We start from the raw sequence: 27,873 nt of genomic DNA, 5'->3' as shown, positions 1-27,873 counted from the left end.
TTTCACCACAGGCCGGTGGCGCTGGAATTGGTCGGGTTCCTGCTTCTCGCGTGCGCGGTAGTACACACCGCGAATGGAGTGTCAGTCAAACACTAGGTAGATTAAATGAAAGATGAGGGAGGACTGCTGATTGGGAATAGTTCATAAGCATAAACAAACAAAGTCCCCGCTTCCCGCTCCGTCCATGATGCTATGTCTGGTCCGCTCCCAGGTGTACACAAGAAAGCACCTCAAGGGAAACAGATAACGCCACTGCTAAAAGTACAGTATCCCATGTGGCCGCCATAGCTGTCACCTACGTGATGGGCTTATGATCCAGCCACCACGTGGCCGCCCAAACTCGGACCAGGACGATGAGCCATGGCGGCCTCTATCAAAAAGCCGCTGCGACTGATCCTTACACGCGGAGTAGCTTCGCCGCGTAGTCGGCAATCAGTTGCTCGGTAGGGAAAGCCATCTCCTCAAGCTTCTGCGCGTAGGGGGTAGGAACCTCAGCACCAGTGACACGGACTGGAGGCGCCTCCAGGTAGTCGAAAGCGTATTCTRCGGTGAGYGCAATAATCTCAGCGCCAACGCCGAAGCTAGGGAATCCAGACTCCACAGCCATCATGTGGCCGGTCTTCTTGACAGACTTGACAATGGCCTCGACGTCCAGCGGCTTGATGCTGCGGAGGTTGATGACCTCAGCCTCAACGCCGTACTTGCTCTTCAAGATCTCGGCGGCCTGGAGAGACTGGCCGACACATCGCGAGAGGGTGACAATGGTGAGATCCTTTCCGGGGCGTTCGATCTTCGCCTTACCGAACTGTATCTCGTTAGCATGACTGCTCCATCGGAAAGGCGCAGTCAGTATCTTACAGGAATGACAAAGTCGTCGCTCTGCGCCTCCTCACTCATTGGGAACGAGAGACCGTACAAAAGCTCGTTCTCGAGCACACAGACCGGGTTGGGATCCCGAATGGCAGCCTTGAGCAGCCCCTTGGCATCCTCCGCAGAGTATGGTGCGACAACCTTCAAGCCAGGAATCGATCCGTACCATGCCGAGTAATCCTGTGAGTGCTGTGCTGCTACTCCCGAGGCGAAACCATTGGGTCCACGGAAAGTGATGTTACATGGCTGGATACCACCAGACATGTAGTGTGTCTTCGCAGCGGAGTTGATGATCTGGTCAATGGCTTGCATGGCGAAATTGAAGGTCATGAACTCGCAAACAGGGTGCAGGCCAGYCAGGGCCGCACCAACTGTAAGACCAGCGAATCCGGACTCTGTGATGGGACTGTCGATGACACGCTTCTCGCCGAAGCGGTCCAATAGGCCTTTGGTGACCTTGTATCTGCAGGAGAGATGTGTCAGCTATCTTGTTCCGCTCATTCCCCTATTGCTCCATCACGACTGCGCAGCTTGCCAGCTCCTCCTGCCAAAACCCCTCACATCCTGGCATTGATATCCCCATCTGCACTTGTTTCCATCAAATCCGCCTAGCGTCGGGGAAACTCACGCGCCGTTGTACTGAGCAACTTCCTCTCCCAGCACAAAAACCTTGGGGTTCTTCTCCATTTCCTCCACCATTGCCTCGTTGAGTGCCTCACGCACTGTCATCTCCTTGGTGCCCGTCGCGTACGTCCTCCATCGTGATGCAGCCGGCGCGGAAATTCGCTGAAAGCTAGATTTTGGGAAAGCTGTAGGCGTAGAGCGCAATGCCTGCGCCGCGGGACGGATGAAGCGAGCAGCAACCATGGTGGAGGCAAGGTGTCGATTGATGGCTGCCCGCGGATGGTTTGGGAATGGGGAGGTGGTGAAGGAGGATGGATTGACGATGAAACTGCTTGTGGTGAGATCTGAGCTTCAATCCTCAACATCTGTCCGGGTGCTTTTCTTCGGGCCGATCAGCAAGAAGCAGGGTCCAATATGTTTTAGCGCGACTCGTGGGCACGTGTTGAAACTTTGTTTGCGGCGGCAAGAAAGTCAAGTGAAGTAAAGTAAAGCTACACAGTTAGAACCCAAATGATGTTCATGTCATGATTCGTTTCATTTCTACCCTATAACCGCCGGGTTCCCACAAAGCATACATCCCAAGCCTCTCTGTGATGTGCCAACGCCATACGCCTCGCTTCCAAGTCAACGGTGTTATGTACTGCTGCTCCCACATGGTCATTCACTCCCCAGCCATGGCAGCGTATTCTACATCTCCTTGTCCGGGTGGTGGGGCAACAGCTGCGAGGGAGTCAAAGTCCTCCGCCGCGGGAGCACTTCCAGCGATGGCCTTCTGACCAGATGCTCCGACCTGTCTCTTCGCTGCCTGCTGGGTGCCTCGCCCAGCTTGCGCGTTGGCTCTCCGCGCTTCTGGATCCAGTGAGTCGAGCGTGCGCGGCTTGCCCCATTGCACGCGAAGCGGGACCCCTTTGACCACCGCTCGTCCTTGGCATGCCGCCGCCGCAGCTTCTGCACCAGCACGATCCATGTAGTTCATGAAAGCACAATGAGAGCGGTGGCTACAGACAACCGATCGTAATGCGCCGTACTGCGCGAAGTGCACTCGCAGCTCGTGTTCGGGAAGGTCGTCCTCGACGCCCGTTACGAAAAGTGATGTGATGTTTTGGTCGGCTGGCGGAAGAATGTCCTTGGGTTGGATAGGCACTGCTGCTGCTGATGGGAATCCTTTGCCACTTCTTCCTCCACCACGCCCACCTCTACTGCTGCTACCCGCGGCTGCGCCTCCCCTGGACGATGATGCACCGTACGCAGATCCGTATTGCGATTTCTGCTTCGAATCTGCCGTGCGGATTGGACCAGGCTTGTGCCCACCGTCCTCCCCACTAGCACCTTCCAAGAGCTTCTGGCCACCCTCTGCTGCATTTTCTGCTTCGAGCCGTCTCTGCTTCTTGTAGTACGGCTCGGAGCTTGCCAGTCGTCGTAGTAATTCCCGAGCCTTCTCGTCCGTCTGCTCGTATCCCTCTAGTCCTCTTCCCTCCTCAATCTCTCTCTCGTTGTTTTGTGCAAAGTACTCCCTGTTCACCTCGCTCTGCGGACCGGGCGCGACCATCTTCAGCGCGGCATCACGAATCGTGATGGGGAGACCGAAGCTCAAGTCCAGCATGCAGCACTGGCAGCAATTCTTCAGACGCGCACATGTCAGACATATTCCTGTGCGCTTCTGGCGGGCTGTGCGGTCTGCTTTCCAGCGAAAGACTGTGAAAGGCCGTGTGCATAATTTGCACTCTGCGCCATAGTCTTCCTTCAGCATCTGGACGTATGGATTATCCGACAGACACCGTTCACAAACGGAGGGCAGATCGGTGGTCTCCCATCCGGATCTGTTGAGATCTTGCTTGATCTGTGGCGGCATGTTCGTGGTTGGAGGGTGGATGCTGTAGATTCGCGCCAGACGATGCGCTGGAGGCGGACTGGGGATAAAATGCTTAGTCACATCGACTAGTCCGCGAGAAGAAGGTGGCAGATTTATGCAGGTACGATCCAGGGTCTCGCTTCACAAAAAAGTGAAAGTGGTCTCATTATTCCAGTCTGCATTTGGAGATTTGTTGAGGGTGGCTCGTACGATACCAATCGATACGATTTAATTACTTCCCCGTGCCCTCCCTTTCCTACACGCATCTACATACAACCTCCTTTTCTACCATTCTACATTGCAAAACACACCAACGAATCGCATCCCTTCCTCCACCTCCTTTCATAAAAAGTCTGCCCGCCATGGCCTCCAAAGCCCAGCTCGAACGCGAGGACAAGGAGCGCGATCTCGCGTTCAAGCAAGCTCTGCATGGCAAGACCGCTGCTGAGAAGAAGGGTCTCTTCGCTGCATTTGGCAAGGACCACGACGCGCAGAAGCTCGCCGTCGATTCCTATTTCAAGCATTGGGACAACAAGAACTCCGCGGAGGAGACTGAGGAGACAAGAAAAGAGCGTCGCGATGAGTACGCGMCCCTTACCCGCCACTACTACAACCTCGCCACCGATCTATACGAATATGGATGGGGACAGAGCTTTCACTTCTGCCGCTTCAGCAAGGGTGAGCCTTTCCGCCAGGCATTGGCTCGCCACGAGCACTACCTCGCGCTCAAGATGGGCCTGAAAGAGAACCAAAAAGTGCTTGATGTTGGTTGTGGTGTGGGAGGACCCGCACGAGAGATTGTCAAGTTCAGCGGAGTCAATGTCATTGGATTCAACAACAACGACTACCAGATCGAGCGTGCGACACGATACGGCGAGCAGGAGGGCCTCTCCCACAAGCTCAGCTATGTCAAGGGCGATTTCATGCAGATGCCTTTCGAGGACAACTCCTTCGACGCGGTGTACGCGATCGAAGCCACTGTTCACGCTCCTTCCCTTGAGGGAATTTACAGCGAGATCTTCCGTGTGCTGAAGCCGGGTGGTGTGTTTGGAGTGTACGAGTGGTTGATGACCGACGCATACGACAACGACAACCCCAGACATCGTGAGATCCGTCTGGGAATCGAGGAGGGTGATGGTATCTCCAACATGGAGAAGATCGATGTTGCGTTGGCAGCGATGAAGGCTGCCGGTTTCGAGCTGGAAGTGAACGAGGACTTGGCCGATCGTCCTGATGAGCTGCCTTGGTACTTCCCCATCTCAGGAGAACTCAAGTACATGCAGAGCATCTGGGATTTGCCCACACTGGCGAGAATGACCAAGATCGGGCGTGGTACCGTGCACAGGCTGGTAGGCGCTATGGAGACAATTGGCTTGGCACCAAAGGGAACTCAGAAGACGGCCGACTCTCTCGCATTGGCAGCAGACTGCTTAGTCGCTGGCGGAAGGGAGAAGCTCTTCACACCGATGTACCTGATGGTCGGCCGCAAGCCAGCAAAGGCGTAATGAAGCCGACAGGAAGGGCATGAAGTTGCGAACAGAGCGGTTGTTGGGATGACCCGGTTTCTGAACGGATGGTAGCATGGGCTGGCGTTTGTATTTGTAGAATTTCCTGTTGATACATATTGTACACTGGCGTCTCCTGCCAGATGTGATGCTGGTGGACATTGCCTCTCTCTCCCAACCCCAAGTTGTCTCTGGACTTTCGAATGGGCAATCCAGTGGCATTCTGTTCATTCTTCCACATGCATCGCTCCCAACAAGCCTCGTCCTCGCAAAGGCCCCCTACCGCCCCTTGTCTTCCCCGCCCACGTAGTATGTATTGTCAGGCCTCACGGCGCTGGCAGTGTGTCCATGCCTCAGAAAATTGAATCCTTAATCTCCTTGAAGCTCTTTCTCGTCCCTTTCAGATTCCCAGCWGTATCGTTGTCCAGTCTTTKCGTATGTTCATGAATATTCAGCTTCCACTTGTCTCCACCCACGTTCTTCCCCTGCACCAAGTTTTCCCTCAAGATTTGCGTGACGCCCTGGGCATGCTCGATACCTTGTGCTGCTTCGGTGGAGCCCGTAGCTAATGATTTCCCCTTGCGGAATTCAGTACGCGCATGGGCACGAGATGCTCGAAGAACGGGAACATCCTCTGAGAGCAAGTCAGACAGTCAATCCGTGATATCGCGRGGATGAGGCTCTTACCTGCGAATGCGATTTTTGTGGCGCGAAGGAGATGTCTGTAGGTGGCGAGAGCTGCGGCCCGGTTTGCAACCTTCTCTAGTTGACTCAATGTAGACATCGTTATTGATTGGACTCCGTATGTGCTATCGTGGGCGCATTATTGTTGTATCATTCGAGTCTTGAGTGGTATGGAAGTCGCATAGCGTAATCGTTTGCGATCGGTTAAAGTTCGGAAGTCTACGACGTTTCCCTCCGCGTTGTCGTCTTGACCAATACGGTACCAATACCAACATGTCGTTGCACGTCTTGACTGACATGCCATCCGTCCGAATCAGCAGCACCTACGCCCAGACTATGCTGACGTACAGCGATGTCAGCTCTCTAGGCCTTCCGCGCTCAGGGTCAGAGCAAAAGACATTTGCCACCATAAGCCATGATTCCGTCACATCCTGAACAGCAAGGGTGTTCCCAGCGAGCTGCGGAAACTCGACCAACAACAAAGCCTAGAAGCCTACAGCTCTCAGCCGTATCAGCAGCATGGACCACGTCGTGAAGGTACTAAAGCCTGGATCGAGGACGAAGCTGACTTGCTCCTCAATCAACAAGACCATTTCATCGGTTGACAATGTATGAAGACGGACGTGACGATGTCAGCTATCCCACAGATGCCATTGTCAGAGAATCCCACGCTACCGAGAGGAGCTTTGCCACATATCGTACAGATGACTCCGTTCGCTATCTGAGCCATGATACCACCATCGACCACACGCGACCTCGACGGCAGCAAGGAATGGCGAAACATCTACTGCAGAAGCTCAGTCAGGTAAGCCCGGCGATTGCATGGGCGTTTTGCACCTTCTGACACGCATTGTGTCTACAGAGCGGCAGAACTGTTCCCATCAAGAGCTGGTTGTCTCGAGTGTCTTGGCGAAAAGAGAAATACGGGTCTTTGTCCTGAGCCTGGACGAAGCGAAAGACATTTCAGCGCCGACGATCAAGTCATATCTTGACAATTCTCTCGATGACCGTACAAAATCTGTCAATTGCCTAGTGCCACGTACAGCGACCATCACGGTTCACTATCGGTTCACCGGGACGCACAGCATTCGCTTCGAGTCTAACACGCATGGATTGGGACGACGGTCAAGTGTACTTGTCGACAAGTGCATCGGCTCGTATCAACATATCAGCAGGCTCTTGAYGAGTCCCGATTATGAAACAACATGGACGTCAAAAATTCGTTCGAATCGGCACATCAAGTCCCCGCAACAATATCTTGAAGGGGCGAACTGTCTACACATTACCAAGTAGCGTCGAATTTCCTCGATGATCATACAAAAATGGCAATATCTCCTTCTCAGGCACTTCCCATTCCTAGTCGTGCCGCCTCATATTCATGTCGAGAATATTCGACAAGGGAGGTGGTCCCTTTTGCTCTCCATACTTGCTGCCGCCTCTTATGATGATGTCGCACTTCAACGCCGTTTTGGTCGAGAAGTTCGGCATACCATCGCTGGAAAKATGATTGGCGGGAACTCAATCTCTCTCAGAGCGCTGCAGGCGCTTCTGGTGCACATTGGGTGGTGTCAGTACACATCATGCTCGTCCCCGGAGCAATTTCATCCAGAGAGATATGAGTGACTTCGGCCAATATTTTCTTTGGACGCCGACACAATCGAGGAGTCAGCGCACATTGATTCGCTCAGTCGAAGTCAAAGACAACCAGATTTATTCACAACGATAGCGATCCTCCTCTGATTCAAGTGGAGGGATTCTTGGGAACACCCTTGCTGGGGTCAAGACGCAGCCTTCGCCACATAGAGAAGATTGGGTAAAGTGATACTATCAGGCCCAACAATGATCCTGAAGACGGCTTAGTGAGCTTCCCAACGCGGATTTCGATCCGATATTCCATCGCAGACTCTCGGCTAGTGTCTCAATCGTTTGGTGGTGTGTCGACTAGGCTGCGTTTCTTCAAGGCCGTGCAMGCAGTCCATCGATTCAGWTACTCTGCCCTACAGCATACATCAGAGCGAGAAGGCCGGCGCCCTGCACCACATCCTACATTGATTCGACTCGAGCTGTACTTTCCCATTCGAAAGCGGATCAAGGAATATCGTCGGCACAGGACACTTGAGGGTGAGGAGCACTAGCTCCTGACCATTATCTGATTCTTCAGGATTGTTGACCATGAAGTTACGACACACATTGGTCGAACTTGATTGGTGCACCAATTGCGAAGGCTACGATTTGGTCACGAAAGTCTGGGCTGGATCGCAACTACGCTCTATCTTGGCAAAGGACCATCGACACGGACGAAGCCCCCAAGCAGGTCAGAACAACGCGGAAATTGATAGAAAGAATCAAACCTACGTCTCGTTTGCTCACAGCAGTTCCCGTGGCCCCTAGCTCTCTCGGCTGTCCCTTTCCAACTCCCAAACACGTGCTAAAGGCGCTGCATCTCAATCACCCATCTCGGTAACATTCCTCAAGATGAACGCTTCTCAAATCACCGCACACCCGGGAGACTACTGTACTGTTGGCACTTGTTCTCTCCTATTGGCACACCTCACATACATTCCCTCGCTGCTGGGCAATCTAACCTATCTTACCATCTTTGCAATTATCCTCCTTGTACAACTCTATCTTGGTATCCGGCACAAAACATGGGTAAGAACAGAGAGAATCATATTTGGCGATCAAGTAACTGGCTGACAGGACAAGGGATATCTCGTCGGGATGGTCGGCGGTCTCGCGCTCGAAATCATAGGCTATGCAGGCAGGATCCAAATGCACTTCAACCCGTTTCCATTCGATCCATTCCTGGAGTGAGTATTTCCCAATTTAGCTAAAGACCTGGATTATYGGCTGATTGCAACAGATATCTGATCTGCCTGACCATCGGTCCGGCGTTCATAGCAGCGGCCATATACCTGTGTCTCGGCCATATCGTTGTCGTCTATGGCGAAGACGTATCATCTATAAAGCCACGTACTTACAGCCTCTTGTTCGTAACTTGTGACTTCCTGTCGTTGGTTCTTCAGGCAGTAGGTGGAGCATTAGCTGCTACAGCGGACACGAGGCCGGACAGAGCTATCGGTGTGAACGTCATGGTGAGTGTTCCGGGCATCGATCGCAGCGCATTGAGGATACTGATGGTGATCAGATTGCTGGGCTCTCCACACAGGTTGTATCATTGATCCTCTTCATGGGACTCTGTGCTGAGCTTGCCTGGCGTGTACGGAGAAGTCCACATCTCAACGAGCGGACTGCCGGCTTGCGATCCTCGAGGAGATGGAAGCTCTTTCTATTCGGTCTGTTTCCTCGAAATTGAGCAGTACGATGGATGGCTGACACATTTGTAGGCCTTGCTATAGCTACCATCACGATCTTCATCCGTTGTGTATTCCGAGTAGCCGAACTCCAGTCGGGGTTCAAAGGTGAACTTTTCAATCATGAAGTTACATTCATGTTTCTCGAGGGGTATACTTTGCTGATTCCATCTACTTCAGCTGGAAGCAAGCACGCTGACAACTCCAATACAGGCCGATGATTATTATTGCCTCTGTTTTTCTGACCATCTTCCATCCGGGCGTAGTGTGCTTCGGATATGAGGAAGAGATTCACTGGAGCCTGCGACGTCAAAAGCAGATGGAGTCAACTCATCATAAGCTTGGCTCATTGGAACATGCTGGCGGAGCTGATGGGAGACTGGGTCCTTAATGGTATGAAGCTATCGATGAACAGACTGCTCTTTGTCTTCGCCACTCTACCAAGGGATAGTGGGACAAGTGCTTAGCTCCAGAAGTGATACGATCTGAGGGCATATCAGGTTCTCCACGAGACTTGACAGTTTTTTGATGCAGCAGGCTATTTGCGAGCGTGGTAATAGATCTGTAACGAGGAGAATCGACATCTTCACAATTCCCATTCCCTCTGCGCTCTCCGACTGGCTCTCATGCTAATTCAAAATATAACGGATGTCCATCGATCCCTTACTCTCCTCTCTATCATCCTCTTTCCTGTCATCTTTCTTCACATCAATGCCCGGCTTCCCGTCCCAATTCTCAACCGCGTTAATAGCTTGAAATCCCGGAGTCTTAGACTTCCCGTTATTGATCTCTTCTCCGCGACTTGACCTAGGTCGACTCTCGAGTTTAGAGCGCTTCGAAGGTGAATCCGAGTCTTCCCTTTGATCTTTGGCCCCTTTAAGCCGCTTTGGGATGCGCTGTCCGCCGCTATGTGTTCTCTGCCACGAATAGCAAGGCATACAGAGGCCCCTTCGAAACGGAAATTTTTGATCACGGGCAGGAATACCGCAATTCTCGTTTCTGCAGAAGACTTCGCCTTTATCCCGTCGCGAATCCGAGCCTTCCCTTTGATCTTGGGCCTCGTAACGCCACTTTGGGATGCGCTGTCCGCCGCTATGTGYTCTCTGCCACGAATAGCAAGGCATACAGAGGCCCTTTCGAAACGGAAATTTTTGATTACGGGCAGAAACACCGCAATTCTCGTTTCTGCAGAAGACTTCGCCTTTATCCCGTCGCGAATCCGAGYCTTCCYTYWGATCKTAGGCCTCGTAACGCCGTTTTGGGATGCGCTGTTCGCCGTTATGTTTTCCCTCATACTTATAACAACTTTGACAGAGGCCCGTTCTGAAAAGCGATTTGTGATCATAGGCAGGAACACCGCAATTCTCATTTTTGCAGAAGAGTTTGCGATCTTTCTCCCATAGCTCCCTCGTGTCATCTCGATGCTGTTGTGCACGTGCCATCCTTTGACACTCCTGGTCGTAGCAATGGCAAGAGCAATATAGGTGACGAAAGCCAGGGGCGGTCCTAAGCACTCGAATCCCACATTCGCTGTTCAAGCAGAAATGTACCGCCGGCGCTCCGTTYGCAATATCAGCGGGGTTTCCGGCACGATTCATCGCGTGTGATGAGTCGAACGGCGCTATGAAGGCTGCTTGAGTGTATCGAGTTGTGATAGCGATATGAAAATATGCTGATCTCCGTTACGAACTTGTATGAGTAGCAGACGGAACTATTTTGACTGGCGGTGTTGTGTAATATCTTCCCCAAGTGAGGAATTAGACGTAGTTGGGGCTCTTTCTAGCGATGACAAAGGTGGACGCTCCTTCCCTTGAATGCAATCGAGGCAGGTGGAAGGCGCAGTTGGACCGCAGACAATAACCAGGTTCGCTCAAGACTACGCCACTTGACTCCATGGCGGATAGATGGCAGAGCATAGCTTCATGTTATTGCTAGAGAGTTTCTGTTGTCGTGACACCTTGAAGAGTCGTTCCATATCCAAGAGCTGAGAATATTGAAGCTTGTCGACTCGTTGTAATGAATCGACCACGACTCTGGCGAACAAGTACTCACAAAGCACAAGAAGAAACAGTTTTACATAGAACTGACAGTCTCGTCGAACGTCATCTCTTGGTTTTGTTTTCGTTGTTGCAGAAGGTGAACTATCTTTGACTGCTGCAGGCAAGGCGGCAATCTCCAATTTCACCGAGCCGTGGCATTTCGTCTCGCGGATCCTCGTTATCAATCATTGCGGTATCGGGATAGTTGAGCCCTGCACGAGTGAATGTGGAAAAGACAGCCATAACCCCTGGAACACGGGGAAGCGATGCCATTGCGATAACGATGTCCGTTTCGAAGCTTGAGAGCGAATGTCAACCTTGATTCACCACAAGTATTCAACGAACCTGTCGAGTGCAGAGGAAAGAAAGTAACGATATAGTTTAGCATTCACTTTCAGGTTTCGTGATGTTAAGTGTTCATCTTCATTTGCGACACGATCGACCTCGAGCGCAACGCTGAGGAAGCGATCGCTTTTGACTTTCTAGTTGTGCTCGTCAARCATCGCGCGAATCAATCTTACACGGGTTTCAATCAGTCTGCTTGTAGATACGGTGGCCATGTCCAAACAAGCGTTGTCTTTTTACCTCTACGTTTGCAACCAAACGAGGAATACTTTCTGGAGGACCAGTCGACTTAAAATCCTTGTATACCGCCTCGATGGCTCCATCTTGTAGCGATCCGTAGGCTGGGACAGCTCCGCTGATCCTACATCACATAGGATCACTAAGGGTGGAAGCAACATAGTCGTTGTTTCAGAGATTTGCTCGATGGAGTAATCACGGCACTCGATGTAGCCACGTTTACCATCTATCAGATTGCTGTTGGATTCCAAGCATGCCGTGGTCGTAAAGCCACCATCTATCATGTGTAGGCCAGACTCGACTGGAAACGTTAGTCAGCTTGAACCCCTGAGATCGTAAACTGAGTCCCTCCATCTGGCTGGATACAACCAAATCTGATCCACGGGGTCAGCACCTCGACTAGCAGCTTCAATCTGAGTCGGTCGTACGTCTGGAATTGTGCACGATGAGAATGGAATATGAGCGATTTTTGCGATTGTCAATCACTCAATGTGCCAGACGAGGGCCCAAGAGAAGAAGCGCCTATAGCTTTCGTCATTTCCTGTCGATGGTGCATTCCAGAGAGCGTGACGTCTCACAAGACTTCCAGAAACAGACTTAGTCCCTACAATGTTAGATAACCTTTATTCGATGAGGATGGGTTTTGCCTGATGGCCGTCGTCAACCGGCGGAGAACTGCCAATCAAGAACAGTAATCTGTATCACATAAAAGTACAATGGTCGTTTGCTTGAGTGATGGAGCAATGATCTGCTCAAGTCGGGCAGATGATAACCAGAGTTGGCGACTCTCGCCATTGGTTGTTCGCTCGTTGAATGCTGAGTATATCGAGGAGATTCCTATCTCATCGAACGAGCGTGCGGTTGGCGGTCCGGCGATACTATGCTTGAAGAAAGCTTCCGTATTGTGCAGCAGCGTGGCACGTGGATTCAGAGAACTGTGATTCGATGACAGACTTGGCGGCAAGATAGATGGAAGTCGGGTAGGAACGTAAGGTGGAGTTGGCAAAATCGGTCTCCCTCCTATAAGCAGTCGGCTAATTCATTAGAGCAGCCAATCGGATGATGCCGGAAACGGGACGACCCCTGGTTCCGACCACTCCCGCGTCTCCTCCTTCCCTTTCTGCTCGACTCACTTTCAATAGTTATATGTTTCGTTGTCCGGGTCCGCACTGTCAATTGATAAACTCTTTGCCCGTGTACCACCACGCTGAAGGTAGATTCGCCATGAACTCTTCCAATTCTGAACCGCTTCCACACGTGATGCCGCTCCTACAAAGTAGACTTTCCACCTGCACATGCAGAGGCCATTTGGTAGGCAAAGGTAGCGCTCTCTTCCTCTCAACACTTCCCTGCCACTTCCTGTACGCCATCTCCTCCCAGCGATCATCATGGAAAAAAAGGCGGACTTCGTGGTTACTGCCGAATCCACATTCTCATCGAGGCCAAGTACGCCGGGCCCGCAAACTCAACGATGGACTCCTCCAACATGGCTCTCCAGACTCAATCCACGCCGGCGGCAAATTCCTCCTATCCCAGAGATCAGATCCGCCTGCCCAGAGTCTAGCGCGGGCTTTTTCAGCAGGCTCACGTTTCAATGGATGACTCCGATTATGCGGCAAGTTGCCCATCTCTGCGCCGTCTCCACATGCAAAGCTAATACGCGTCTAGCACTGGTCATCGACGTCCGCTAGAGCTCAAAGACATCTGGCTGGTGAATCCGGATCGCGAAGTCGGTGTGATGGCGGAGAGGTTTCACGGTCACATGAGCCGCAATATTGACCAAGCTGTCAAGAACCCTTTGCTCCGGGCCATCCACGCAACTTTCATGAAGGAGTTCTGGATAGGAGGGATATGGCTCCTTGTTGCATCGGTCTGTCAGACCATGTCCCCTTTCACTCTGCGWTATCTCATAGAATTCGCGCAAGACGCATACGTCGCCAGTATCGTCCAAAAACAGACGTCCGTCTCACCGGATTCTCCTCACGGCCCAGCCATTGGACGTGGTCTTGGACTGGTATTCACCATCACGATTCTGCAGATCATATCAAGTGTGGGTGTCAACCAGTTCATGTACAATGGCTTCATCGTTGGCGGTCAGGCTCGCGGAGTGCTTGTCATGGCTATTTTTGAGAAGTCTTTGCGGATTTCGAGCAGGGCGAAAGCCGGTGGTCATGCAACGGCGACTGGATCTTCCGATCCTGAGAAGACTGGAGAGCCGGATGCGGCCGAAAGAAGGGAGCACGCAGAAAAACTCTTCCGCGAGAGCGACATCTCGACCACAGGAAAACTTCCTCCCCACAGCGAGCAGCAGTCGCGAGACGGGAAGAAGCGAGTTGACGCCAGCCCCGACGATGATCAGGCCTGGTCGAATGCACGGATCATGAACTTGATGGCGAACGACTCTTCTAGGATCGACCAAGCATGCGGCATGTGCCATCTGATCTGGACATCCCCAATTGCAATCTTGCTCTCACTCGCCATATTGCTTTCGAACCTGAAATCTTCAGCGTTGGCGGGTTTCGGCCTCATGGTAGTCTGTCTTCCACCTTTGGTGATGGTCATGAAAGCCGTCGAAACTCGCAGAAAAGCCATCAATCGCGTCACGGATAGTCGCATGTCACTGACGCAAGAAATACTGAACTCCATCCGTTTTGTCAAATTCTGTGCTTGGGAGCGGGCGTTTTTGCAGGACTTGATGAGCATTCGGCAACGCGAGACATCCCTGACGCAGGGCATGCTAACGATGCGGAACGGCCTCACTGCCTTCTCTTACTCGCTGCCTGTGTTCGCCGCAATGCTATCATTCATTACTTATTCCCTGTCAGGACATGAACTGACATCAGCGCGTGTATTCTCGTCGCTTGCATTGTTCAACGCTCTACGTTTACCATTCAACATCCTTCCCATGGTCATTGGCCAAGTGATTGGTGAGCGACAGCAGTAACGAAGCTTCAGTATGTTGTCCAGACGCGCTGATTCGGCTTTGCAGATGCCTGGGCTTCCATGACTCGGATACAGGACTTCCTGATGGCCGAGGAGCACCAGAGAATGATCGTTACCGAAAGCCAACTACCTCACGCCATCGATGTGCGCGCAGCTGGGTTTGTGTGGGAGCACAACGCGTCGGCCAGCGGACATGCGGAAGAATCTGTGGTGAGCTTTTTTCGACTTCGAGAGAAATGACCCGCTGACCACTGAGCTGCAGAATCTACCAGCAGCTGATGCCGCAGGAGGAGAACCATTCTCTATTCAGGACATGAACTTTACCATCAATCGTACGGAGCTGGTCGCTATCATAGGGCCAGTGGGATCCGGTAAGAGCTCTCTACTCTCTGGAATGACAGGCGATATGCGGATGATCAGCGGCGAGGTCCATCTTGGTGGCTCCCGCGCATTCTGTCCACAGCACGCTTGGATTCAAAACGCTACACTGCAGGAGAACATCTTGTTTGGAAAGACAATGGACGAAGCGTGGTACGGCCAAGTCGTACATGCATGTGCATTACAGCCAGACTTTGACATTCTACCTGCTGGCGACAAGACCGAGATTGGAGAGCGCGGCATCRATCTGAGTGGCGGCCAGAAACAGAGGGTCAATCTCGCAAGGGCGATATACTCCGACCGCGAGATCATCTTAATGGACGATCCTCTCTCAGCAGTCGATGCCCATGTTGGCCGCCACATCTTTGAGGAAGCAATCTGTGGCCTTTTGAAAGACCGCTGCAGGGTCCTGGCGACACATCAGCTTCACTACCTAGAGCGTTGTGATCGTGTCATTTGGATTGATCAGGGTCGCGTCAAAGCAACTGGAACCTTCAAGGATCTTTTCGATAATCACGACAGCTTTAGGGAGCTTCTAACCTACGTGACACAGAGTGGAAAGACCAACGACGAACACGTCAAACCGTCCTGCACGAAGCACGCTGCCGCAGAGGAATCCATCAGCGTCGTACAGTTGATGCAAGACGAAGAGCACGCCGCGAGTAGTGTCCCGTGGTCCCTATACGGGGACTACATGCGCGCTTCGGGGTCCGTGTGGAACTTTGGCATACCCATTGCAAATTTGTTGTTGTTACAAGGAGCAAACATTACGACGAGTCTTTGGTTGACCTACTGGYATGCTAAGCACTTCGAGTCGGCTTGTACATTACTGACTTTCGCCCCTCACAGGGTGTCTCATCGATTCGACATAACTCGTGGGGAGTATGTCGCCACCTACGTCGGTCTTGCCTTTCTTCAATTGCTGTTTACTTTCGCCTTCCCTTGGTCGCYCTCCATTCTAGGAACCCGGTCAAGCCGAACACTATTCGACAACGCAATGAAAAAGATCCTGGGAGCGCCCACCGTGTTCTTCGACACGACGCCGCTGGGCCGCATCACGAACCGCTTTTCCAACGACGTTGAGGTATTGGACAACAACATTTCCGWCGCCCTGAGGCAGTACATGTTCAACCTGTCCATGATAGTCAGTGTTTGTACACTTTTTATCGTCTTCTTCCACTGGGCTGGCATAGCTCTTCTTCCTGGGCTGCTGATGTTCCTCTACGTCACCGCCTATTACAGATCGTCCGCGAGGGAGATCAAACGCTATGAAGCAAATCTCAGATCGACAATGTTTGCTCGCTTTAGTGAGGCTATCACTGGCATCCCTAGCATTCGTGCCTACGAACTTCAAGGACATTTCACTAGTGCCCTTCGAGGTACCATCAACGACTTCAACTCTGCATACTATCTAACATTTGCCGATGAGRGATGGCTCAACATGAGACTGGATATTGTTTCAAATTTACTGGTGATGGTAGCTGGCATCTCAATGGTCGCGCTGCGAACCACCATCAACCCTAGCGTCTCTGGACTGGTGTTTTCATACATGCTCGCCATTGTGCAAATGGTCCAGTTCCTGGTCAGACAAATGGTAGAAGTCGAGAATTCGATGAACTCCACGGAACGCCTCCACTACTATGGCACGAACCTCGCACAGGAGCCATTAAACGACGACGAGACATCTTTGGAGTCTTCGTGGCCCGTACATGGTCAAATCACCTTCGCCAATGTGCAAATGAGATACCGCGACAATCTACCCCTCGTGTTAAAAGACCTCGACATGTCAATAGCCGGAGGGGAGCGCGTAGCCATTATTGGCCGCACAGGCGCAGGCAAGTCCTCGATCGCCAATGTCCTCTTCCGCCTAACAGAGCTCTCAAGCGGAAGCATCACCATTGACGGCATCGATATTTCCACTCTAGCCCTCCACGACCTCCGCTCTCGGTTCTCCATCGTCCCGCAAGACCCAGCACTATTCCAGGGAACAGTACGAAGTAACCTAGATCCTTTCAATGAGTATTCCGACCTCAAGCTATGGTCTGCTTTAAGACAGGTCCATCTCCTTGCAGACACAGAGGATGCCAATGGTATTTCCCGCACTTTCGGCGTACATCTCGATTCGAGTGTAGAGGAAGACGGTCTCAATTTCTCTCTCGGTCAGAGACAATTGCTGGCTTTGGCACGTGTACTCGTCCGCGACAGCAGGATTGTTATTTGCGACGAGGCGACTTCTTCTATTGATTTGGAAATGGATGAACGCATCCAGGAGACTATTCGATCGAGTCTGCAAGGTCGGACGCTGTTGTGTATTGCGCATCGATTGAAGACCGTGGTTAATTATGATAGAGTGTGTGCTATGGATGCTGGGCAAGTTGCGGAAATGGGTACGCCGGTGGAGTTGTGGAGGAGAGGCGGCATGTTCAGAGAGATGTGCGAGCAAAGTGGTATTGTCTATGGAGATCTGTGAGGTTGGTTACTGACGCGTATAAGGAGAATGTGAAAGCTAAGGTATCATGTTGCTTTTATGAAGAATGCTACAGATAGATAGAAAAGACACTATGAGATATACAGCCTTTCGACTCATGGACAGACCCCATATCAAGCCGGTCAAATGGTCATCAAAGCAGCTACTCCAGCTACTATGAGAAACACCACATCAAGGGAGTTGGTAACCGCAGCACCCATGTATTGTTCAGGCTGTTGGGGTTTAGCCATTCCCGTCGATGAGGAGTTCTGTATTCTACTCCAAGATGGCTGTGCTACAGGGATCGGAGTAACGTATCTTGTAGGCTTCGTTACCACCAGCATGAGGTCTTCGGCTGAGTGGGTCGCGGCTGTGTTGGAAGGCGCGTTGTAGGACCCAGATTTGTATTGGCTGGAGATGTGAGAGCTTGGAGGCAGCTCAGCGGGCTTCTGAAGAGGTGTGTAAGATGCTACTGTTGAGAATGACGTGGAAGTTGGACCCGGTAGCAAAGTCTCGACGGTCAAAATCATACTGACGACTGCCGGAGTCTGTGTATGAGATGCTGACGGCTTCGGTAATAGAACTGCTTCTGTCTTGGTTTGAGGGCCTGAAGGCTTCGGCAGCAGGACTTGGTGGGTCTCCTTGTGCGCCGAAGTATACTTCAGCGCGTTGGATGTACTGGTCGGAGTGACAGTGATCCACTCCGTGAGGGTCGTCGTGCAGTCCACTTCCTTGGCCGTGGCGGAAGTGACGGAGCTCCCCGCGGTATGCAACGAGAACACCACAGTGAAGGCTTTCGTAGTGAGGTTGAATATAGGAGCCTCGATGGCCGAACCTGGTACTTGTAGGACTGCTGGGCCTAGCGGAAATCTCGGAAACTCGACGTTAAGACTGGGAATAGGCAACGCGTGGGTCTTGTGAGGCAGGGGCTGAGTGGAATTTTCGGAGTTATGAGATGCATGCGATGCTTGATCCTTTCTTTGAGAATCGGCATCAGCCGATTCAGTGACACATGAACCTGAATAACATCCAGCGGCTCCGTAAATCTTTTCGTCGCCACGTGGAATGAGATTCCGAATGGAGTCGGGCACAATCGACGATGGAGAAGCGAAAGGAATGGGCCCCATTGCTGCTGGTGCCGATGCCGGGAGTGCTGCGACCATAGGAGCTGGGGCTGCCTGAACTGCCGGTACTATTGGTGACGGGTTCGCTGGAATCAATGGTGCTGGCGGGATTATTGGTGCTATTAGGCCTGGTAGTGCAGGTACAGGCAAGGATGCACGTGCTGCTTCCGGAGTGGGAATCGGGTCTCGTGATTGTACTGATTTCGAGGTTGGTTGTGGGGGTGACTCAGGCAACCCAAGCGCCGCCAGCGGTGCAGAGGGTGTTGCAAGTACTCCCGGAGTCGGAATTGATAGAAGTGTATTGTATCTCGTCGTTGTCGCACGTGATGCTAGCTGAGGAGATCTCGTTTCGACCACATGTACTGGATTTGTCTCATTCAGCATCACAGTAGGTGATGCACTCGAAGCTCCCGTCTTGGCAAGTTCGACTGTTTGTGTAACGCTGACGCCTAACAGTGAGGGTAGCTGATCGTAGTCGAGACTGAGCTCCACACCCGGAAGACACTTCTTTCTGAAAGCGAAGGATGGAGATCAGCATATGTCTTGGAGGTAGAAGGTCAATAGAGGAGCCTCGGTACACGCCCTATGCCTTCCACACTTCGTTATACTTACTGTCTAACAAAACAGAAGATGGCAGTGGATCTTGTTGCCAGCGCGAAAAGCGCGAAAACTGCAGCCGCGCGCATGATAAATTAGTGAGAAGAGAGCGCGTATATAACCAGAAAGCCAAAGAAAACGAAAGTCAGGGACCCGAAGGCCAAAAAAGAGCAATAGACAGAAAGAGTAAGTGGGTGGATGCAGAAGAGGAACGGGCTGGATGGAATAGGAAATGGTTGGGGGGTAAAGATCGATATCGTTGAACGAACCAGCTCCTCCCTGGTCGACGGCACACCTTTGTGATGGCTCGTCGCGAGGACGTAAAGACGTTGGAATGTCGTACCCTGAACTTCCACTGCAATGTCCTAACGCATGGACGCGTGGAAGCGGGGTGGTTTGAAGAATACGTAGACACGCTGTGTCGTCGCAGATCCCAATGGAGCGGCAGCGTACTCGGGGTTCCGCTGCTACGAGATACTCATTCGTATGAATATTGACGGTCTCATACCACGCTGTGCAATGGTAGGGTGCCTGGATGGGCTCTGTGGGATGCCTAGCCACTGTCTGAATCTCTGCTCTTCTGTGCTGGATTCAAGCCGCCGGGGCAGACAATCGAGACCAGAACGCGGAGTGTTTTCTGCAGACGCAACGGCCAGTTTCTGCACATAACGGGCGGTTTCTGCATACACAACGGACGTACCAAGTCGTGGCAGAATGTGAAGGTAGAAGTGTGGTTGTGTTGGAAATCGCGCAGGGCAGCACGGATGTTGCAACGGCTTCGGATCCGGATCCTAAATTAATTGACGACGACCCTTGAGGGTGTAAACGTGTTGAATTCATAGACGGCACATGTGCCAGAAAGCGTGGGATGTGAACAGGAGGTGCTGGGAGACTGGGTGAGATCTAGATGGTCAGTCGGGGTCTAGGAATCTCTCCTTTGCCTCCACGAAAGGGTATGACCAAGTGGAGTCGCGTGTTCTAATTGATGCCCGGGGCAAGCGGAATCCCAGGCCGAATGGCTTCTGTAATATCAGGTCAGACGTGGTGTCCTACTTCACCTCCTTTCCGCCAGACAAGCTGCGTAGTGAAGTGCCATGTTTTGCACTGCGCTTCAACAATCGATCCACGAGGTGGAAGGAAGGTGGAAAGCGGGCAGTTGGGGTGTACCTAACCCTTTGGAAACGAGCGGTACATGAAGTGATGGTGCATGCCACACCTTCGTGACGGACGTGCATGTGATTGTCAAAGGCATAGAAAGCTCTCCAAAGGTGTTTTCATGCGATGTTGTTGGCACTTTGCAAAGCACAATTCGATCACCACCGTACTGGCGTCATGGCCTACCCCGGACGAGACTCGAAGCTCTAAGGACCCCGATGTGTGGCTGGTTCCAACTACCCAATGCCCTCTCTCTTCTCTTCCTCTCTCTTTCCATCAACACACACTCCACTACACCTGCACCACATCACCTTCTATTCCACCACGCGACGGCATAATTAGCACTCAACCCTTTGCGCCGCGCCAAATCAGCTCACCATCCGCCTTGCGCCAAGAGCAGCAGCTTCAACCGCCGAATCCAACTCGCAATGGCCGACAAGGAAATCAAAGAAGGCGACCAAGGTACGCTCTCCCCATGATCGCGGTCGCATGGCCCTTCCTGAGCTCCCGCGACCGCTTGCGCCGCGTCTCCGCCTTCTCGCTGCCAAAGCTGGGCCAGGCGCGTCTTACCAAGGCCCTGCGCGAAGCGGAGCTCAGGAACATGCGGCTTAGTCATCGCGTGCATGCATCCGCTCTCGCGGGCGGATGGGTTGGGACGTGCTCCGTTCCATCGCCTGTCCCTTACCTTTCTGGAACAATGGCTAACACGGAATCTTGCGCGTAGTCTCCTACCAATGGGGAGGTGGACGCCCCGGCGGTGAAGTCACCGAGGTCAAGGAATCGGGTACAGTTGACATGGAGACCAAGAATGGCAACACCGTCTCCAAGAAAGGCGAGGAGGGCAACCCGGCCGTCTACATCCAGCGCGATGAGGGACACGACGTCGTGAAGAAGGCTTCCGAGGTCACCGTCGACAAGTCAAGTGACAAGAAGGAGGGCGACGAGGACGAGAAGAAGGAGAATGGCGATGCCGAGAAGAAGGAGAACGGCGAGTCCGAGAAGAAGGAGAATGGCGATGCTTCAACTGGCGACAAGCGCAAGGCTGAGGAGACCGCCGAAGAGAAGAAGGACGAGGAGGAGGAAGGTGACGCCAAGAAGCAAAAGACTGATGAAGCTCCTAAGAAGAAGGGTCGGCCTGCAAAGAAGGCCCACGACGAGAGTGCTCCCAAGAAGGACGCGAAGAAAAAGGCCCCAAAGAAGGCTGCCACCGAATCAGGCGAGCCACGCCGGTCTGGAAGAAATGCATCCAAGTAGTGCCACTCCATGCGACGCTTCAACATGCAGCAGCGGAACGCACGCTGATACTTTGATCTGGGATGACGACCACGAATGGGATATGGCAACAAGGACGGCGCAGGACACGGGCTGGGACGGCGATGGACTGGTATCTCCAAAAAGCCTCATTGTTGGATGGTTGTCCTCAAGTGTATAGTAGCTTGTTTGTTGCTATTATACGCGAAATGAATTGAAAAGTGATCAAAACGCGGTATCAAATTCCCTATTGTGTGAGCTTCGTTCAGCATCGCCTTTGAATCAGCACGAACGTCCATAAAGTTGAGGAGCGTCTTTGCAGGTCAGTCTCGATGCTCATGCCCATGGAATGTCATGACGCGTAGAGACCGATACTCAAGACTCTGGACGGGTGCTTCATGTATTTCTGAATGTACCTTAAGGTTACAAATGATTACTGGTACAATCGCAGGGTTTCTGTCATTACTGCTTGCTTGCTTGCTTGCTGGCCATCCATCCTTTCCGTTCATGTTTTCAAGTTGACGGTCAAGGCGATTTCAGGAAAACATCGCTCCTGCTCCATCTGCCGTCTCCATCCTTGTCCTGTTGATCCTTCCTTCCTTGCTTCCTTCGCCACTTATCATACAGTTCATCTTCTCTTATACACGGGGCCCGCGAGAGAGCCTTGTGAGACGACCCTCCTTTCACTTGCCATCACAACTTCTTGAAGACGGTATTAGCTTGTGACCAATACCCACCCCAAAACATGCCCTACGCACCATTCCAGCAAGCTTGCTAAAACCTCACACTCCCCAACATCTCAACAACCCTAATTCTTCTGTCCCTCAACAGGCCGCTCAGCCCTCTGCGCCATCTCCTCATTATGCTTCTTAACATCCTCAGGCTCTTCACCAGATTTCGGGGGACTGGCATTCAAGATCTTCGGCTTTGGTTTCTCCCCACCATCACCACTCTCCGACTTCTGACTAGTTGAATTCTCCTGCGAAGAAGAAGAAGGAGCTCCTCCTTTGTTGTTTGTGTTGGGAGGTGGAGGGCCGGGATGTTCATGGTCTGCTTTTGGGTTCTTCAAATTGTTGTGTTCGCCGGAACCATAGTCGCTGCTATTGAATCGTTTACTGATGAATCCAAGGCCTGGAGCTGGAGCACGTGTTGCTGCAACCAGGAATCTGGGTTGTTGACGGGCGGTCGTTCGTAGGAGGAACATGTTGATGACTTTGACAATGCTGATGATCTGTGGGAATGAATGTCCTTGATGAATAGAACGAATTGCTTGTCGAAGACGATTAATGGGAAATGATGACAACAAGCAAATAATTGGGGGGAAGAAAACTTGATGACGGGCTGGCTGTCTTTGATAAACTAGGTTGACAAAGACCAGTTCGCTGCTCTCCTTGCTTGCTTTACTGTACGTGGTGGTGACGTAAAGACATTCGATGTCGTAACTACAAAGATCGACCGCTGGCGTTTTTGCTGGTTCGACCGCCGACGATAACGCGCGGCGATCTTGTTTGCCAAAAGTCTTATCTCTCTCTTGCCTTGCAGCCTCTCAGACAAGAGCAATATGAAATCTTGGATGTATTCCTCGGCGAGCCTGTCGAAGCATAAGTTAATCGAGATGCCAACATGCACAGATCGAAGCTTGCTCCCCGTCGTCTTCTTGGTAATTGTGGGGATGGATCGGACCGTGCTCCGCTGCCTGTATGCAGTTTTAATATCGGGGTTAGGGTTGGGGTAGTGCATCGTTTCTCGAACGTCTTTTGTTTGTTGTTGTCATGCAGCATACGGTGCAGCGAAGTCGTTGGAGACTAATCATGGATAATATGTGCATATCAATGGATCTTTTTGGCTCTCATGCAAGTCCTTTGTTTGGTTTGTGAAGCAGAAGGGTGGACCTTATATCGTTGCTTTCTTATAATAGGAATGTTTGTGTATACTGTGAAAGTCATCAAAATCTTCCTAGCATCTGCCAGAGAATACATCACAAATGATCCGACGCTGCTGTTAAACAGTTCGACAGCAGTAGGGAAGCAACGCTAAACGACCACAAAAGATCTCCAACGCTATATTATATCGACGCTGGCCATGCCTTCATACAGTAGCTCAATAGTGATACATCATAATTCGTACTCGGGTCATGTCTGCTCCCCTGTGCCCAAAATGTTTCACACAACACTTCCAGCACCACTGGCATCCGCCCTAGCATGGCCAGTCGCAGTCGCAGCATCGATGGTCGGATCAGGCTGATAGAGATGAGTGAACGCACCGAACTTATCGTCCTCCACAAGCCAYTGCAGATCATCCTTGTCGGGAGGTAAGGTAGACATGAGACCTTGACCAGGTCGAGGGTATTTTGTTGGATGCACATCGGGACCATAGTACTCCTCAGGCGCCTCGACGGGAGCTCTTGATGGACCCGCTATTGATGAAGATGTATGAGATTGGCCGAAGCTGGGCTGCGGAGGCGGTGGAGGCATCGCCGAAGCATATGGATCTTTGACCACCCCATTGATAGGCGCCGGAGGCATGTAAGAAGACGCCTGTGCGGTGGATGCATTTACTGAAGCACCCTCTGTTGCTACACCATCTAGACTGGCCTTGAAGCTCGGTGCAAATACAGGTAAGTCGGGATGCAAGGTCGTGATTCTTGTTAGTAATGTGATCATGACGCCGGGAGCCAGCTTCGAAAAGTATTGTTGCCGCTGAGAAGGGGGTCAATATAACAACAATCTGCATACGAAACAATGGCCTCACCTGCTCAGCCGTTGCTCCCTCGACACTAACAAAGCTCGCAACTTCAGCCTCAGGAACGGGCAATACCCTCTCGCTCTCGCAATGTCTGCAAAACCACTCCTTATCCACCTCATCAATCACAGCTTGATCGATTGGTGGTTGATGACAGTACCGATGGTATGCCATGTTGCATCCGTCGCAGAAGACAATCATGTTGGTGGTAGGACTAGTACCACGCAAGCACACCTTGCAGACTGCCGCTTCCGGATTGCGTCGAGCGTACGGTCGTTTTCTCTTGTTGGTATTTACAGGTGATGGCGGCGGCGGTACAAAGCTGGTGGGCTTCTGCACCGACCGGCCTGACTTCGTCATCGTCGCGATGGGAGTAACTTCGCTGGAGTCCGAATCATCATCGTMGTCTTCGTCGTCTTCCCCATCCTCTCGTTTCCTCTTGCCGCCGCGTCCACCACCGCGTGCTCTGCTTCCCCTCGGTCGACCACCACCCCTGCCTCTGCCTCGAGGTTTGACCAGCACCGGGGTTTGCACACCACTTCCAAGTGGTGTTGCCATTGCATCGCCGTTGCCGTTAAGAGCGGGTCCTGGTCCTGCAGACCCGACACCTCGACCACGAGCTCTACTGCCTCGAGGACGACCACCGCCTCTGCCACGGCCCACGCCCCGTGCTCGCACTCGCACTCCTCCTCGCGTTGGTGTGTCTGAAGTGGCAGGAAATTGTGCAGGTGTCGCCATCATGGTCGAGCTCTGGTCATCGGCGACAGTCCACTCCGGCGTACCTGCATTAGCCGCAGTTCCCACATTGGCCTCGACATTGCTAGTAGATGACTGAGCAGTTTGCTCTGGTGGGTTTGTTGTCGCAAGTTCTGCTGAGTCCGGGCTCAAATCCATTGCAGCTCCTGCTTCTGTCGCTCCAGCGGTGGCGGGCATATTAGGCGCGTCAGAAAGTCCGGAAGAGCTCGAAGCTGGAGCTCCAACGCTGAGTCTCCGTTCATGGTCGGAGACGGGTCCCGATACCAGCGTCGGCGCGCTGCCGGGTGGTGAAGCATCGTCCATTGGATGTCATGAGTCCATTGTGTCCTCTGATGTTTCGATTGGAAACTTTGCGGGAAAGGTGGGTGAATGATACAGTAGGTATCTACGGAGATAGTCCGTGCAGACGGAGTTCGGGCCGGCGGCGTAGGATAGAGGTATCGATCTTCCTAGACTTCTTCCATTGGCTTCAAGCTTTCTTTTGCATCAAAATCAAAATCATGCATGAATAGTTTCGCACGAGGAACATTCAGCTCAAGACTGTTTTCAGCGGGAAATCAACAGACGTGTTTGATGGGCGACAATTAGACAGGTGAAGGTCTTCCGCATCTCTTCCCATCGGAATTTATTCCTAATGGCCTAAGATTCCGATTCCACGGTGATTATGCCGAGAATCGATTCGCTCACCAGAGCTGAAATACTCGAGAGAACTCTGTGGATTTAAGTAACGTCTGACGCGTATAGGTGCTGTATTATTTTGCACACGCCCATCAACGACATGTGCTTCACGCAACCAACCAGCAAGCAGCAAGGCAGATCGAAAAGTCGTAAAGTCGTATCATCATTACTACCACCCAAAGACAATTCAATCCCATCTTGCCGCAAAGTAACTGAGGCCCTTGATCTCATTACAAACAGTCTCTGCACCAGCGATGAAGCCCCCAGGGCCAGAAATATAGCACCAAGTATCCTGTGCCTCACTTCCACAAATTTCCTCCAAAGCTTTCCGCGTATCAAGACGAGGTCTTCCTCCTCCARTTTTGTGGACTCGAAATTCCAATCCTTCACATTCCATTCCTGTGAATCGTCGTCAGCGTAGTAGGTAGATGTATGGGAATTTCCAAACTTACCTGTGATGTAGGAAACATCGACATAGTCACTTTCCCGCACCGTCCAGATTACTATGCAACGGGTCCAGTACAATGGCCCATTAGCTGCAACCACTGTACACGCCGCGCCGGCTGTTGCTGGAACAGCTCGTGGAGCTGCCTTCCACTCTGATCGTGGTAGAGACCTTTGAGCTTGGAACGCTGCGGCAATGGCTATCGCTCCACTGAGACCAGTGCCTGCCACGAGACAGACAGTTGTCCTGTACAATTCTGGATTGGCCGGAGTGAAGTATGGTCCCTCCAATCTCAGAGTTGTTGCGACTGCATCATCTGTCAGATCGTCCAAGATTGGTGATGCGGAAGGCAGTGTGTATTGACTATTTCGGCGCGACGTCTCGACCTTCTCCTCGTCGACCAACGCGCCGAGCTTGTTTGTCCACTGTGTTGCCTTTTTTGGAGCTGCGTGCGCCATTCGTCGGAAGAGGAACTGGATGTCGATGGACTCTTTGTCTGCTGGAAGTGATTTCTTCGAGGCCAGGTGCGTTATTGTCGTAAAGGGATGTATCTCAGTCAATGAACTTTCGGAATGGTGGATATAGAAATGGGCGAGAGGCGAATGACATGCGCAGCCAGAGAGTCTCTTACGGGGGAGAGGGAGCGTCAAGCTATAATCGTCAGCTTCACATTTGACTGGCATGGTGAGTAGTGATGAATGAAGTACCTGTACCAGCCATTTCCGAGCGAACGAAGGCGCGAGTCTAGTTTCTGGCGCAGCTCAAACACCCGCATTGACCAGTCCAGAATCCACATCGAAAGCCCCGGGATGGTACAGTAGAACATCGTACTCGCGTGCAAACAAATAATGACCACCGCAACGATTCCAAGCAGGTGAAAGAAGTAGAAGACGTTGAAGTACTTCCGTCTTATCGCTGGAAAGCTGGTGAGGAACATCACCAGCATGATCAATGACGAGATGCTGCCCGTAAAGATCAAGGATGCACGCCAGACCCCAAGCGACGAGCGATTTCCCGGCCACGTCTCGTTGTAGTAGTAGGTCGGATTCAGTATGGGTAATATCGGCCGGAAGCGATCTCTATCCTGGTTCCACAAAGCTGCCCAATCGGCGTAAAGAGAGCCATGTATAACGACAAGCCCAAAGAGGATATATGCCATAGTCATGTGGAAGCTGTAGGTTGTCGTAGGTGACAGCTTGAAAAAGGATGCCAGTGCACTGTGTCTGGAAACAGGTAGGAGGACCATACCCATCGAGACATCAGACAGATGGCCGGTCATGGCGACCGCGGCGACAATGTTGTTACCAGGCAATCCAGCTCCGCGTTCGCCAAAGTAGTCCCGCAGGCGGATCCACCAGATTCCAATGAGAATGCCATAGAGTGACAGAACCCAGAAGACGAGAACAATACCGCTGATTCGAAGCTGCTTCCCCATCAATGGTACCTCCACTCCCAACGTCTTGGCTACCAACAAACGAACGCGAGGCTGGAAGGCGCGAAGCCCAAGCAGCGCGACCGATAGTGACAGCCATATATACCAAACCACGACATGAATTCGTGCTTGGAACGGGAACAAAGTCTCTCCGCACGTGCCCGCGAAGCAGTGAGTGTTGGAGCGGTAGGTGAGCCCGATGGAGAGGGCGAATGCAATGGAGATGCATCCTACCAGCGGCCACAAGCAGGTACGGGGTGTAATCCTACGCATATCAGGGCTGTCGCGGGGATGGGATGGCAAGGGGTGGGGTGGGATGGGGATTGACGGATTGATAGACTGGAGAACTTGCGAAGCATGAAAGAAGACGATGCGGGAGAAGATCACATACTCACGGCCCTGGGTCCTGCGAACCCGTCATGCCCTCCTGCAGGG

General features: G+C 52.1%; 12 protein-coding genes; 5 read left to right on the top strand and 7 right to left on the bottom strand.

Annotated features, from left to right (window-relative positions):
* Positions 1 to 397: 397 nt before the first annotated feature.
* On the bottom strand, positions 398 to 1,737 carry RCC_01869 (probable pyruvate dehydrogenase E1 component beta subunit; the record flags this gene model as incomplete). XM_023767154.1 has 3 exons in its annotated part: positions 398 to 805; positions 859 to 1,333; positions 1,499 to 1,737. 3 exons carry the CDS (start codon positions 1,735 to 1,737, stop codon positions 398 to 400), a joined length of 1,122 nt encoding a protein of 373 aa, XP_023622922.1.
* A 418-nt stretch (positions 1,738 to 2,155) lies between these two features.
* On the bottom strand, positions 2,156 to 3,346 carry RCC_01868 (probable Pre-mRNA-splicing factor slt11; the record flags this gene model as incomplete). The annotated part of the gene is made up of 1 exon (XM_023767153.1): positions 2,156 to 3,346. One exon carries the CDS (start codon positions 3,344 to 3,346, stop codon positions 2,156 to 2,158), a length of 1,191 nt encoding a protein of 396 aa, XP_023622921.1.
* Positions 3,347 to 3,708: 362 nt separating this feature from the next.
* On the top strand, positions 3,709 to 4,851 carry RCC_01867 (probable sterol 24-C-methyltransferase; the record flags this gene model as incomplete). Its single annotated transcript, XM_023767152.1, has 1 exon — positions 3,709 to 4,851. The coding sequence occupies one exon, from the start codon at positions 3,709 to 3,711 to the stop codon at positions 4,849 to 4,851; it is 1,143 nt and encodes a 380-aa protein (XP_023622920.1).
* A 353-nt stretch (positions 4,852 to 5,204) lies between these two features.
* On the bottom strand, positions 5,205 to 5,635 carry RCC_01866 (related to FMP36 Found in Mitochondrial Proteome; the record flags this gene model as incomplete). XM_023767151.1 has 2 exons in its annotated part: positions 5,205 to 5,485; positions 5,539 to 5,635. The coding sequence occupies 2 exons, from the start codon at positions 5,633 to 5,635 to the stop codon at positions 5,205 to 5,207; spliced, it is 378 nt and encodes a 125-aa protein (XP_023622919.1).
* A 507-nt stretch (positions 5,636 to 6,142) lies between these two features.
* On the top strand, positions 6,143 to 6,475 carry RCC_01865 (uncharacterized protein; the record flags this gene model as incomplete). XM_023767150.1 has 2 exons in its annotated part: positions 6,143 to 6,340; positions 6,398 to 6,475. 2 exons carry the CDS (start codon positions 6,143 to 6,145, stop codon positions 6,473 to 6,475), a joined length of 276 nt encoding a protein of 91 aa, XP_023622918.1.
* A 1,535-nt stretch (positions 6,476 to 8,010) lies between these two features.
* On the top strand, positions 8,011 to 9,240 carry RCC_01864 (related to RTA1 domain protein; the record flags this gene model as incomplete). XM_023767149.1 has 6 exons in its annotated part: positions 8,011 to 8,187; positions 8,242 to 8,345; positions 8,399 to 8,630; positions 8,684 to 8,831; positions 8,883 to 9,000; positions 9,063 to 9,240. The coding sequence occupies 6 exons, from the start codon at positions 8,011 to 8,013 to the stop codon at positions 9,238 to 9,240; spliced, it is 957 nt and encodes a 318-aa protein (XP_023622917.1).
* A 3,840-nt stretch (positions 9,241 to 13,080) lies between these two features.
* On the top strand, positions 13,081 to 17,261 carry RCC_01863 (related to ATP-binding cassette transporter protein YOR1; the record flags this gene model as incomplete). XM_023767148.1 has 5 exons in its annotated part: positions 13,081 to 13,085; positions 13,139 to 14,397; positions 14,460 to 14,623; positions 14,676 to 15,499; positions 15,641 to 17,261. 5 exons carry the CDS (start codon positions 13,081 to 13,083, stop codon positions 17,259 to 17,261), a joined length of 3,873 nt encoding a protein of 1,290 aa, XP_023622916.1.
* Positions 17,262 to 17,401: 140 nt separating this feature from the next.
* Positions 17,402 to 18,385, bottom strand: RCC_01862 (uncharacterized protein; the record flags this gene model as incomplete). The annotated part of the gene is made up of 1 exon (XM_023767147.1): positions 17,402 to 18,385. The coding sequence occupies one exon, from the start codon at positions 18,383 to 18,385 to the stop codon at positions 17,402 to 17,404; it is 984 nt and encodes a 327-aa protein (XP_023622915.1).
* A 2,177-nt stretch (positions 18,386 to 20,562) lies between these two features.
* RCC_01861 (uncharacterized protein) lies at positions 20,563 to 21,388 on the top strand (the record flags this gene model as incomplete). XM_023767146.1 has 2 exons in its annotated part: positions 20,563 to 20,596; positions 20,859 to 21,388. The coding sequence occupies 2 exons, from the start codon at positions 20,563 to 20,565 to the stop codon at positions 21,386 to 21,388; spliced, it is 564 nt and encodes a 187-aa protein (XP_023622914.1).
* An 805-nt stretch (positions 21,389 to 22,193) lies between these two features.
* Positions 22,194 to 22,589, bottom strand: RCC_01860 (uncharacterized protein; the record flags this gene model as incomplete). The annotated part of the gene is made up of 1 exon (XM_023767145.1): positions 22,194 to 22,589. The coding sequence occupies one exon, from the start codon at positions 22,587 to 22,589 to the stop codon at positions 22,194 to 22,196; it is 396 nt and encodes a 131-aa protein (XP_023622913.1).
* Positions 22,590 to 23,547: 958 nt separating this feature from the next.
* On the bottom strand, positions 23,548 to 25,186 carry RCC_01859 (uncharacterized protein; the record flags this gene model as incomplete). XM_023767144.1 has 2 exons in its annotated part: positions 23,548 to 24,084; positions 24,137 to 25,186. The coding sequence occupies 2 exons, from the start codon at positions 25,184 to 25,186 to the stop codon at positions 23,548 to 23,550; spliced, it is 1,587 nt and encodes a 528-aa protein (XP_023622912.1).
* Positions 25,187 to 25,748: 562 nt separating this feature from the next.
* RCC_01858 (uncharacterized protein) lies at positions 25,749 to 27,441 on the bottom strand (the record flags this gene model as incomplete). XM_023767143.1 has 4 exons in its annotated part: positions 25,749 to 25,885; positions 25,952 to 25,960; positions 26,014 to 26,657; positions 26,714 to 27,441. 4 exons carry the CDS (start codon positions 27,439 to 27,441, stop codon positions 25,749 to 25,751), a joined length of 1,518 nt encoding a protein of 505 aa, XP_023622911.1.
* Positions 27,442 to 27,873: the final 432 nt, after the last annotated feature.

Source organism: Ramularia collo-cygni, assembly GCF_900074925.1.
Source record: "Ramularia collo-cygni strain URUG2 genome assembly, contig: RCC_scaffold02, whole genome shotgun sequence".
NCBI classification, from domain to species: Eukaryota; Fungi; Ascomycota; class Dothideomycetes; order Mycosphaerellales; family Mycosphaerellaceae; genus Ramularia; species Ramularia collo-cygni.
Note: the sequence above shows the minus strand (reverse complement) of the source record. Positions and strands in the feature narration are given on the sequence as shown.